Genomic DNA, 13,490 nt, shown 5'->3' on the forward strand with positions numbered 1-13,490 from the left:
CTGAGTTTGAGTCGCCATCTAGTTAGTCTCGAGATGGGTTCTTTAATGTTCATGATCCATTGAAGGGGCTTATGGTCAGTAACTATTTTAAACTTTCGTCCGAATAGATAGGGTCTAAAGTACTTTGTAGCCCACACAATAGCTAAAAGCTCCTTCTCAATGGTACTATAGTTTGTCTCGCTAGTGCTTAAAGTTCTAGATGCAAAGCTGACGGGTTTGTCGGCTCCGATCGGGCCCTGAGAAAGTACGGCACCTATAGCAACGTTCGATGCGTCAGTGGTAAGTATAAAGTCTTTTGTAAAGTCAGGGTACTGTAGTATTGGGTCATTAGTCAATAAGGTCTTACATTTTTCGAAACATTCAACATATTCTGAATTTAAAACTATCTTATTTGTCTTTTTTAAGCATTTTGTCATGGGTTTAGTTACTCGTGCAAAGTCAGGTATAAATTTTCTATAATATCCTATTAGGCCTAAAAATTGTTTTATTTCCTTAGTCGTTTTTGGCAATGGATAATTTTAGATTGCTTTGATTTTATCGGGGTTAGGTTTTATTCCCTCGTTAGTAATTATATGACCTAAGTATGCAGTTTCTAATTTTAAGAATTCGGACTTGTCCATCTGTATTTTAAAATTTGAGTCGCGTAATCTACGAAAAACTTTTTGCAGGTTCACCATGTGCTCCTGAAGTGACGTACTAAACACTATTATGTCATCTAAGTAGACTAGGCAAATTACGTTTTGCAGACCTCTCAGAATATTATCCATGACACGTTGAAAAGTTGATGGGGAATTTTTTAATCCCATTGGCATACGCAGGAACTCATAGTGTCCATGCTCCACATTAAATGCTGTTTTAGCTATATCGTCAGGGCTCATTTCAACTTGATAAAACCCAGACGCCAAGTCCAAGGTGGTGAAATATTGGCATCTACCTAATTTATCCAAAACGTCAGTGATGTTGGGGATAGGGTATTTATCATCGATGGTCTTGTCGTTAAGTTTCCTAAAATCAACTACTAGTCTCCATTTTTTTCTACCTGAGGCATCGGCCTTTTTTGGAACTACCCAAATAGGTGAACTCCAGGCAGAGTCGGATGGTCGTATTATACCTTGTTCTAACATTTTCGCTATTTGATCCCTAACTTCTTGTCGATGTATAAATGGATAGCGATAGCTTTTAGTATATACTGGTATTTCGTCATGCGTCTTTATAGAATGTTTAATTTTATTAGTAAATGTCAAAGGTTCTCCTTCTATGTAAAATATGTCAGCGTAATTTTTACACAAAGTCTCTAAATTAGTTTTTTCTTCAGGGTTCAAATGGTCGGTCCTAAGTCGGTCTAAAACATTCTTAACTCGAGTCGGGTCCTGAACAGGTTCAGTACATTCAATATTACATACGTCAATTTGCGTCGGTGAATCAAACGAAATTACGGAGTCAGTGTCTGTCAAATTTTTTATCTCAACTATTGCTGTTTTGTCAGTAACTGTCGTGATACATTCGTGAATAATAAAATTACATAAAAATTGTTCTGGTATATAGACTTCACCGTCGTCGTGGTCAATTGGGATATTAACAAGTTTTGATGAATTTGCAGGGATATTTTCTTGTCTTATATTATCTCTCCTACATTGATATCTCAAAAGTGGTAATTTAGCGCTGTCCGTTATTAAAATATTATCTTTTAAATCAATTTTGCAATTTTCTAATAAATCTAATCCAATTAATCCATCAAAGTAATTATGAAATTTATATATAAAAAGTTTTAAATTTTTATCCTGATTAAATTCTGGAAAAGAAGGAATTTTAATAGAGTATTCGTGTATGCTGGTAACGCGAGAATTTGTAACTTCAAAAGGATCGAATATTTTTGGCAAATGTGGGAAAAATTTATAAACAGCTTCGGGGCTTATAAATGATTGGTTAGCCCCGGTATCTATAAGAAATTTAAGAGGAGGATTGTGAATCTGTATATACGGCAATTCTTTTTTTGAATGTAAATTTAATTCTATTCGGGTGCGGTATGACCCTTGTGTTTCTGAAAATCCTGTTTTTTGCTAGACTGGGCTGAATTATCTACGTGCTGAGTCGGGCTAGAATTTGTAGGTATGTTATGGTCTATATACGATATTGGTGAATTTTCAGAATACTGATAACTATATTGTTCAAGTGCAAGTTGTTCGTCATAGTCATTACAGTCATTATAGTCATTATAGTCATAGTCATATTCCTGTTGGTCATAGTAATTATAGTCAGGGTAGTAGTCAGAAAATTCATTGTAATTCATTTCCCTACTCTTAAAGTAGTTAGATGGTGGTGGATTCCCAAATTTTTGCCAATCATGGCCAGGGATTCTAGGTGGCATGGGCTTTGTGACAAAATGACTCACTCCACTCATAGGTTTAGGCCCAGAGTTATTATTAGGTGAAAAATTATTTTTATGAGGTATTCTAAATCCATGATTATAATTCGGTAAGGGAGCTCTAAACATTTGCTGCGTTCTACTCGGTTGGAACGGATGTCGCTGCGGCATATTATGATGATGCTGAAAAGCCGGTGTGAATGCAGGTTTCTGCCAACTAGGTCCTGGTAACGCTCGCGGTACATTATTAATATTAACTGGAGGTAATTTAATCTGTGCTTGTGAAGGTGGTAATGATGATGATGATGGACGAGGATTATTTCTTTGCTGCAAGTACATTACATTTAATTCGTCCTGGACAAATTCCAACGCCTTTTCTATCGTCTCGGGTCTCATACATCTTATGCGAGAGCCGAGAGGATCTTTCAACCCCCGGACGTACGCTTGTAATGTTAATTTTCTATATAATGTTCGCTTAGCCTCCACGGTGGTAGCTAAGGTTTCATGTAAGGACACGTACGTCATTATGGTACTGAAAAGGTTTTGGCACCTGTCGTAAAATTCCTGCGGGCTTTCGTTACCCTGTGTAGCAAGAGCCAAGTCGTTATAGAGGGCGGTTTCATCCCTCTGGTCGGCAAAATTATTAATTAAGGTGTTTCTTATGCCTAACCAATTTTCTGGTATCCCGTTTGAATTAATTGTCCGAGCCGCAGGGCCGGTAATCTTATTTAAAATACCGTTGATAACGCACAAATTAGATAACTCGTATTCTGGACCATCTTTTACACACTGAATAACTATCTGATCACAAATCCTGATGAATCTAGTAAGTATGTTCGGATTCCCGTCGAATTCGGGAACCGGGCGAAGAGCCTTATAAATCGTATCCGGATCCATTGTAATACCGTAGCCTAAAATGCTACTATTTAAATCTAAATCACTACTACTTGAATTTATTAATATTAAATCTTGATCAAAATTTTCTTGAAAGCGATTTGAGCTCTCGGAATAAAAAAATAAATCTAATTTTAAACTATCGTCATCACTATAATCTAGTAGAGAGCGATTCGAGCTTTCTCCTAAATTACGATTTAAATCTAATATGCTATCCCTACGTACCTGCCTTGAGGAGGCGGTCCTATCACTATTTTTAGTGGGACGGAAAATTTTGGACGTGGAAAGCAACACTTATGAGAAAAAGATCAGTGTACTCACATACTCGTCGACTTCTCTGGCTTTTTCTGAAGCTGCACTGTAGTTTGAGTGCGCCCCGGCTGCTTACTCCTGAGGTTCGATGCTTCGGTGAATGCTGGACAGCAAGAGCTAGAACGACCGCGCGCGGTGTCGAATCTAGACCCCGGAAATCTTCTTAAATGCGATCGCGATAGCCCCGAAAGTATCCTACCGACTGCGCCAATTACGAATTCGGCAGCCTGGGCTTCCAAAAAAAAACAAAAATTATTTAAGAAATTTATTAAAACTAACTTATATTTAATTTACAATAATTGTTCCGCGATCGATCCTAGACCGGAATGGAATGACAATTTTTTGATATAATCTGAATAACTACGAAAACGCGGTTATGCTGAAACTGCTGATGTGTTTCCTCGAAGACGATGGCGTTGACCGGGCACGTGTGGCTGCATCAGCATTCCCCTTTAGGGGTCCGTGCGTAATTCGCTAACAGCTGCAGCTGTTTATTTATTCACAGCTTATAATTACTTTGTAAATGTGGACAAGAAAAAGTTTTTAAAGAGTATTCTCGAAATAAATAAATAAAAGGCGAGAAAACGTAACAAACAAAGAAATAAACTCACTTTTACATAATATTTTATAATATTAAAATACTTAATATAAGTAATTATTTTATTACCTACTTATTATTTATTAAATTATTACATACAAAAATTATTACATATTATAATAATTATCATAATTATAACTCCGGGCAAACTGATCGCGCGGCCTATGTGTGGATGGAGCGCGAAGCTTGCGACAAATGTCCTTTGATCTTTTGCCGACATTTCCGACCCGCGCGGCAAGCTCGCAGACGCGTCGGCCAACGTCTAAATACCTACGGCCAACGCGCGAACGCCCGTTCTACACATTGGGGTACCATTTTTTTTTTTTTTTTTTTTTAAAGAAGGCAGGTCACTGTAGCCCTGACGTCACTGCGACCCATGAGGATCTATTGTGACTCCTTCGCACTAGAGTATCATCCCCAACCCTATACTGCTCATAAATTGAACGATATGGTTGGGGTTGGTGCCACGAATTTCCTCTGTGGACGAGTATTCGTGGCGACCAAGGTGCCTGTTCCTGCTCTGTAGTAGAGCAGGGCAGTCGAGGAGAAGGTGAATAGGTGTTTCATCCTCCTCCTCACAGAATCTGCAAGTCATTATGCTACAAATACCCATTCTGTTTAGGTGTTTGTTGAGCTTGCAGTGCCCAGTTAGGCTTCTGGTAAGGATTTTTAATTGGTTCCTACCCAAGGTGAGCACTAATTCTGATTGTTTCTTGTTGAAGTCAGGAATTAGTGCCTTGGAGTGTTCAAGGCCAGGGGTCTCAGCCCATTGCTTCCTGCATAGTCTGTGACCCCATTCCTTGAGCACTTGCTTTGTGGTACTGGGAGTTATACCACAGAATGGTTCTGGACCATATATGAGACTCTCGGCCCCAAGCCTAGCCAGCTCGTCAGCGGTTTCATTGCCGGGGACGTTGCTGTGGCCCGGGACCCATACTAGGCGGATGTTGTTGTTCCTTCCCAGCATGTTTAACGTCTCAATGCATTCCAGAACTAATTTGGACGAGACTTCTGCGGCAGTCAGTGCTTTAAGTGCAGCTTGACTATCGGAGAAGATAAAAACGTTTTTATTAACTAGGGCCATCTCCAGGCTTTCTAGTGAACAACCGAGGATAGCGAAGACTTCAGCCTGAAACACGGTCGCAAGCTCCCCCAAACAGGCGTATTTGCCTTTTGGTGGCCTGCCTCCGTAGATTCCGGCTCCCGCACGGTTGTCTTTCCTTGATCCATCCGTGAACCAAACTATGTCGCTAGGGCGGACATCGATTGGATTTTTCCTTTGCCAGTCCTCCCTGGAAGGTATAAAAACCTGGTACTGCTTCGAAAAGCTATACACCTTGATCATGGCATCTGATGGCATGGCCATGATAGGTGATTCACTGAGAGACTGTTCCAGCTGTCGAAATGGGGTGGAGACCCAATTCGTCCCACCCGCCGTCCTGGCCCTGAAGGTGGGGTACCATAAGAAGAAGAAGAAGTACCTATTGTCATCTGTCAAATAATATGTCAATGAACCATCAATGAACTTTGAAGTTTGATTTGGAGTTTTGAAATTTGAACTCGTCCTAATTTTTTGTGATTTCAATGTAATTTATGAGCGGAATTGTTGCTAATCTTTATATAAAAGCAATAAAATACTTCAGTAAATGATCACAAACGCTCATTGTGCAATAATATCTTGGTTTGCTTATGAATAAACTTCAAGAACACTCTTGTTTACTGGTAGGGAAATACGTAAATTTATATGATAATTCAGCTGTTTATAATAATTTGATAAGATAGTATCTGGGACTGTTGTATTGCAACCTTCAATTAGTCAAGCGTTCGAGAGAATTATTATTATTCGTGCGCCATTGCTTCGGTAGGAGTTAGGACACATCAATCGGAAGTGTTCACAGGAGTTCTACGAATTTAATTTAAATATAATAATTGAGGAGCTGGCGAACAGAACCGGATTAGTCCGCGAGAAAAAAAAATAACACGGTTAAAAACTAGTATTAACTACTACTACTACTGAACTAATCCAGTTTTGTTTGAAAATTGACTTTTTAAAGCCGGTTTTGATTGAAAATATTAACAGGGATTGACGTACACGGGTCAAGAGAGATTCGAAAAAAAAATAGGTACTTTTGCACTCTGGTGGACTTGTCTGGTTTTGTTCGCCAGCTCCTCATTTCATCATCCTGAATAAGACAATGGCACACTTACCACTGTTTCTCAAAGGAAGAGTTGTAAAAGGGTTTGGAAGAGGCTCAAAAGACCTTGGATGTCCTACAGGTATTCCTTATTTTAATATTTTTCTTTATAAATCAGCTAAAGGGGGATAACTCAAAACTTGCAGGTGTTAATAACATTTTTGTCATTTAAATTTTTTTAAAATTCAAGTTCTGATTTTTAACCAGAATTATACTACCATTTAAAAAAATAACATTCATAATCATATGAAACTACCTTTTTCAGTTATCTTAATTATTATTACATAACTGCCAAATATAAAATAACTAGTATAAACTAATATCATTAATCATATTGTAAATACAGTGCAAACTGCATTGCAATAGAGAATGGTGTTATTGTTGTATGTTTGTCATTATGCATAATATTTATTTGACAGTTTAGAAGTTATAAACTTTAATTTACTTTATTAGTCCAAGTACATTATCTTTTTTAGCATAATTCTTTATCTTTTATAATAGATGTAACCTATGGTTTATGTTTGGTTTTTGTACTATTGATCTGTAGTTCTTAAAAACAATTAGCATTGATGTGAGGAATATAATATTTGCTATTCATAACCTATTTTGTGATATCATCATGATGATGCATGAGGTAAACCACAAATGTATCTGAGGGATTCCCCTTAGTTGATGGATATATACATGTTACATAATATGTATATTATCTATACTAATAATATACAGCTGAAGAGTTTGTTTGTTTGAATGCGCTAATCTCAGGAACTACTGGTCCGATTTGAAAAATTCTTTCGGTGTTAGATAGTCAATTTATCGAGGAAGGCTATAGGCTATAGTAAGCTACAGAGGAAAATTTGGAAAAAAATTTCCTCTGTAGCTTACTATAGCCTTCCTCGTTGTGCATTTTTTTAACCCATTTTTTATGAAAATCGATTTTTAAAAAATCGATCTTTTTAATTAATCGAAACCCATACAATTTTTTAACCCATTTTTTATGAAAATCGATTCTTTTAATTAATCGAAACCCTTACAATCGATTAAATTTTTAACCCATTTTTATGAAAATCGATTTTTTTAATTTGGGGCATATTAGATTATCATTTATATTGGATCCTAGATCATTGAGTCATTTATATTGGATAATGTAATATAGATAAATGATTCATTTCCTCCTTGATCATAGATTTTTGACATTTGCTGAGAGATTGGATCCAATACGCTCATAGAAATAGGTGTTGCCAGTTATTTAATATAAAAAAGAGTTTTTAATTTCTTGTTCGTTAATATGTTTCAAATAATGTAATGTAATTATTTTTCTAATTACATACTTGGATAATAAAAAATATCGACAATCGAAAAAAAACAATCGATTGTTCGATTAATCGATTTCGATGTTACAAGTTACAACACTACTCTCCAACCGTCTTACGGTTTTTCGATCAGCACGAGAATCTGACGCGAGTTTCACAGTTTTTACCCATCCCACAAAAGTGCTTAAGAGGATACACCAGGGGGGAAGGAAAAATTGAAAATTAGTATTTGAAAATGTATTGCTGCCTCGACAATCTCAAGTCTCCCACCGCAGAGCGCGATAGAGACAATACGATAAAAGTTCTAATAAAAGCACAGAAAATCTTCGATTCGCTGTCCGCTGATTCCTTCTCCAAAACTTAACCGATTTAAGTACTTTTTTTATTAAGAATTAAAGCAAGGCTTGAGCTGTGTTCCTGTTTTACTTTTTTTTGTATATTTAAGCCAGTTTTGTTTTCTGGGTGTTTGAACACAGAGGAATATCTGGCCATTTTTTGGGTTTTTGGACGTTCTTTTTTTATTTAATAATAAAATTATGAAAAAAAAAGAAAACATTGGGACATGCTAATAGTGGCCATAAATATTCAGGAAAAAATCATAACTCTACCAGCATTATCCAGGGAGGAAACAGGGGACAACGTTTGTATGGAAAAACGGTGGTGTGGACTCCTCTTAACGCCGCTAAAGAGGTTTTCACTTTAAAAATAAAGGATTTGCGCAAAATTGGCGGTCTTACCGCTACTAGCGTTTTCTTCCAGACAAGCAACAGAGATGAAAATATGACATACGATAGGAACAGTACAACACTTAAAACTAAAAATAACCTTAAGGTAATATGAATACATACCTAAGGAAACAAAAATCTTAGCGCAGACGACAGACTGTCCGTGACGCACCAAAACACCAAAACCGTGACACACTTTTTAGTCCGTGGAAATAGAACCTATGCAATTATAATTTACATTAGGCAGTAATGCACACGCGTTACTGCTTATAATTGCATAGGTTCTATTTCCACGGTCACGGTTTTGGTGTTTTTGTTTGCCGTGTCTGTCTCCTCCTTGCGTTATCTTATTAGCTCCCTATCAAACGGATGAACCGATTTTGATCTTTTTTATGGAAAGCAGATGTGGTCGAAAGTATTTTAACTTACTAATACTTAGCTATAATAATAATAATTCATCATCATCGACCCCCAATTTTTTATCAGAAGCGTAAGCGGACATTCTTAACACTTTAAACATTGTTTTCAGCAAACTACCCCCGAGAAGTAGCTCAGTCTCTTCCAAAGGACTTCAAGGCTGGAGTATACTATGGCTGGGCGCAGGTTGACGATGATGAAGTGCGCAAAATGGTCGTCAACATTGGCTGGTGTCCGTTTTATCAGAATAAGGAAATGAGTGTGGTAAGTACATATTAATTATTGGTGCTGTTTTCATACTAAGGGGGATATTAGATTATCATATATATATTGGATCCGAGATCATTGAGTCAATGATATTGGATAATGTAATAAAGACATATGATTCATTTCCTTCTTGATCATAGATTTTTGACATATTTTGCTGAGAGATTGGATCCAATACGGTCATAGAAATAGGTGTTGCCAGTTATGTAATATTAAAGAGTTTTTAATTTCTTGTTCGTTAACACTAGAAAGACCGGAATTCTGAACTTCCTAGAAAGACCAAGAGCGGTCAAATGACCCATCGTATGTTTTAACATTTTTTTGTGTGTCTCACTATTTTGCTTTTGCATTTTATTGATCGTGTAATTATTTATAAATGTAACTAAATTAAATCATAGAACAAATATTCAAGAAAATTATTTAAAAAAGCATTTTATAGGCATGCTACTGATATTGATTCTATAATGACATTATAATGATTCTACAAGATTTATTGGTTTTGTTCTTGTATTTGAGCAAAAAATACCATTTTTTTCAGATTTTATATTTTCTCATTTTAGCAAAAGAATGGTAAAGTTACTCTTATGTACAGCAATTCACGTCTAGAAGCCATGAACACCTTGATGAAAATTCCCTATTGAAGGACAAATATATTATTTTTTCGTGTCGTATTTTTGGTCACAATATAAAAATCTTTTATCACTAAAGCTAAAAAAGTACAAAAAATATGCTTTAGAAATGAAATATACTGAAAATTTGCATAAATAGTACAATTTTTATCATATTTTCATAGAACTACAATTCGCAACCTTTAGTTTGTTATTGGCTTCGTTTGTGTAGGTAAAACAAAAAATTAAATTAACTTAGCATAAATATTTTATTGAAAATCGAACTACTAATAAACCCTGGCTGTGTTAGGTCAACTCAGACAACAATACTATGAAAATTGACACAGATTTTTGTAGCAACGTTGATGATTTTTAAAAAAACAGGGTTTCATTAGGCAAAAAACTTGAAATACGTTACAATAATATCAAAACAGGCAAGGCAAAAGGTTTTATTAGTGCACATACTATATTTGTAAATATATTACCAATATTTTTAACTTATAAAAATGTAAAATTTCAGACTATTTATGTAAATAAAAGTATTTATCCCACTTTAGTCATTGACAAGTCTATTTCAGTCGAGTTTTTTATAAATTTTAAATCAAATTTCAAATACAATAAACAAACAAAACATAATAATAATAAAAAATTTGGAAGAAAAATAAAACTTGCAAGAAAAACCCACTTTCTTTAGAAATTTTATTCAAGCGGTCAATTGACCGCTGCGGTCTTTCTAGGTAGGTTGTTATTTAAAACTTATAATTATTGAGCAATCATTAAAAACACGTTATCACAATTTAAACAATCGAAAATTATTAAATGTCCGAGAGGAAAACGAATTTCACGCAACGGTAACAAAAATATCGCAAATTAAAAGCGAAAATGCGGTCATTTGACCGCTCCGGTCTTTCTAGTGTTAATATGTTTCAAATAATGTAATGTAATAATTTTCTAATTATATACTTGGATAATCTTGCTGAAATAACAAAAAACAAGCCATATTAAAAATGACGATGTCTTTTGACAAATCGAATTCTCTGAGATCTAGTAACCCTGACGTCAATAACCTGTCAGCGTTAGCGCTCTCTATTGGCTATTGAAACCACATATGACGTAAAATAGGATCAATGAAATATGATAATGTAATATACAGATAATATGATCAAATGATCATATATATTGGATCCTATATAAGGGGGGTATTACATTATCATTTATGTTGGATCATTCCTATGATCGTTGGATCATTTCTATGATCATATATAGGATCCAATATATATGATCATTTGATCATATCTGCTTATTACATTATCATATTTCATTGATCCTATTTTACGTCATATGTGGTTTCAATAGCCAATGGAGAGCGCTAACGCTGACAGGTATTGACGTCAGGGTTACTAGATCTCAAAGAATTTGATTTGTTAAAAGACATCGTCATTTTTAATATGGCTTGTTTTTTGTTATTTCAGCAACATTAACGAAGTATATAATTAGAAAAATAATTACATTATTTGAAACATATTCACGAACAAGAAATTAAAAACTCTTTTAATATTAAATAACTGGCAACACCTATTTCTATGACCGTATTGGATCCAATCTCTCAGCAAATGTCAAAAATCTATGATCAAGGAAGAAATGAATCATATGTCTATATTACATTATCCAATATCATTGACTCAATGATCTCGGATCCAATATATATGATAATCTAATATCCCCCTATGATCATAGAAATGATCATAATATATAAATGACTAGCTGTTGCCCGCGACTTCGTCCGCGTTAGCATTGTAGATCACGTCCCAAGTATTATTTATTGTACAAAAATATTCAATGCACAGAATTGATTTTCCTACGATTTTATTATCTATAGACGTTCCGCGCGGCTTCGCCCGCGTAAATTAGATATTTCACAGAAAAATAATTAGTCCACAAAAAATAAGCCTATGATCCTTCACGTGGTCTACTTCTTATCTGATTCAAATAACAGAAAAAATTCGTGAAAAGCAGTTCGTGAGATAAGCCCTTTTAAATAGTCACCCCCGTTTTTTCTTATTTTCCTCTATTTCTTGGCTCCTATTAGTCTTATGTAGATAAAATATAACCTATAGACTTCCTTGATAACTGGGCTATCTAACACTTAAATAATTTTTTAAATCGGATCAGTAGTTCCTGAGATTAGCGCGTTCAAATAAGCCTTTTTAAATAATTTCCCCCTTTTTTTTTACATTTTCCTCTATTTCTTCGCACATATTAGTCTTAGCGTAATAAAATTTAGCCTATAGCCTTTCTCAATAACTGGGCTATCCAACACTGAAAGAATTTTCCAAATCGGACCAGTAGTTCCTGAGATTAGCGTGTTCAAATGAGCCCTTTCAAATAATTTTCTCAGTTTTTTCCACACTTTCTTCTATTTCTTCGCTCTTTTTAGTCTTAGCGTGATAAAATATAACCTATAACCTTCCTCAACAAATATGCTATCTAACACTGAAAGATTTTTTTAAACGGACCAGTAGTTCCTGAGATTAGCGCGTTCAAACAAACAAACAAACAAACTCTGCAGAATTATATTATTAGTATAGATAATGTAATACCCCCCTAAGAGGTGCCCAATGTATTTATTAAATGGAATTAAAGTTCCAATAAACCTGTGTCAATTATAAGCTTATCTTATATCTATTAGCTGAGTATTCCCTTCATTCTTTGAACAGAGCTGCTTTGTTACTATTTGTAGACCTACATTTTCTTATCTCAACAGAGGTACATAAGATTGATGTGTATTCTTTGTCGTAACTCCCTAACAGAAATATCAATTTTAATTCACTATTTTGTTTGAAAGTTGCAACTTACAAAGGACGCAAATTAAGTTAAATATTTTTAGCTATAATATTATCATCATCAACTAAGGTTCAATTTATAGCGCAGAGTCGAAGCGCAGCGAAGCGTCAAATTCGCAACAAGTCGAACGAATGCGCGGGGATTCGCCAGAGTGCCTACAGAGATGACGCGTAGATTCGCTTGTGTGCGCGAGAATGCGCGCGCACCAAAAAGCGGTGGTCAGGCGAATTCGCGAAAGTGCGCGCGGACGCGCGCGCCTTTTTGAATTCTCAGAAGTGCGTTAACGCTTTGGAGTTAGGTTGAATTTGTTATGTTCAGTTTTAATTAAATTCGCTTCGACTCTGCGCTAGTATAAATTGACCCTTACTGCTCAATAATGTCAGGGTCAAAATTGTAAACTTTATTTTTCCAGGAAACCCATGTAATACACAAATTCGACGATGACTTCTATGATTCTATGCTAAAGATTTGCATAGTTGGATATTTAAGGCCAGAGAAGAATTTCTCATCTCTAGATGAACTAATAGAAGCCATCAAGCAAGATATTGAGAATGCTAGCAATAACTTAGAGGGAGAATCGACAAAGCTGAGGGAACACAGTTTTTTTACAGAATAATTGTATGATTTTCTTTAGTTCAATTTATACAATAATTTTATTATTGTGAATGTTATGTTTTACTATTTTATTTATGTTGTGACTGGCCTGTTAATATATGAATAGTTAAAATGTGAAGATTGGCCTTGAATGAATTTTATTGCAATAAAATGTATGAAATAAAAATTAGATTATCAATTTGAATTATTCCACATTGTGATACTTTTATACACTGTTTTATCATGAATAAATTAAGATATTTAATATTTTAATAACCTTTTTCTTTTTACTATTGCCCAGCATGAAAGTATACTTTATTTAGGTGTAAGAACTAGTTTAGTTACTAAATGTAATTATTAT

At 35.0% G+C, this 13,490-nt stretch overlaps 1 protein-coding gene across 4 annotated transcripts; it reads left to right on the top strand.

Moving 5' to 3' along the window:
• The first annotated feature begins 1,198 nt into the window (after positions 1–1,198).
• LOC121736109 (putative riboflavin kinase) lies at positions 1,199–13,369 on the top strand. 4 transcript variants are annotated; one of them, XM_042127163.1, is made up of 6 exons: positions 1,199–1,206; positions 2,202–2,209; positions 3,197–3,199; positions 6,362–6,446; positions 8,929–9,080; positions 12,948–13,369. In XM_042127163.1, the coding sequence occupies exons 1-6, from the start codon at positions 1,203–1,205 to the stop codon at positions 13,149–13,151; spliced, it is 456 nt and encodes a 151-aa protein (XP_041983097.1). In that variant the 5' UTR covers positions 1,199–1,202; the 3' UTR covers positions 13,152–13,369. The 4 variants fall into 4 exon arrangements, with proteins under 4 accessions (XP_041983097.1, XP_041983098.1, XP_041983100.1 ...); XM_042127164.1 differs by lacking the exons at positions 1,199–1,206; positions 2,202–2,209; positions 3,197–3,199 and adding an exon at positions 5,692–5,891 and having other exon boundaries at positions 6,250–6,446; XM_042127166.1 differs by lacking the exons at positions 1,199–1,206; positions 2,202–2,209; positions 3,197–3,199 and adding an exon at positions 5,692–5,891 and having other exon boundaries at positions 6,336–6,446.
• Positions 13,370–13,490: the final 121 nt, after the last annotated feature.

The sequence above is a fragment of the Aricia agestis genome, chromosome 18, assembly GCF_905147365.1.
Source record: "Aricia agestis chromosome 18, ilAriAges1.1, whole genome shotgun sequence".
Lineage (NCBI taxonomy): Eukaryota > Metazoa > Arthropoda > Insecta > Lepidoptera > Lycaenidae > Aricia > Aricia agestis.

Excerpts from the sequence above, each read along its gene's own strand:
- LOC121736109 (XM_042127163.1), top strand. Across the intron at positions 6,447-8,928 it reads AGACCTTGGATGTCCTACAG|CAAACTACCCCCGAGAAGTA; the intron begins GTATTCCTTATT and ends CATTGTTTTCAG. Across the intron at positions 9,081-12,947 it reads AGAATAAGGAAATGAGTGTG|GAAACCCATGTAATACACAA; the intron begins GTAAGTACATAT and ends TTATTTTTCCAG.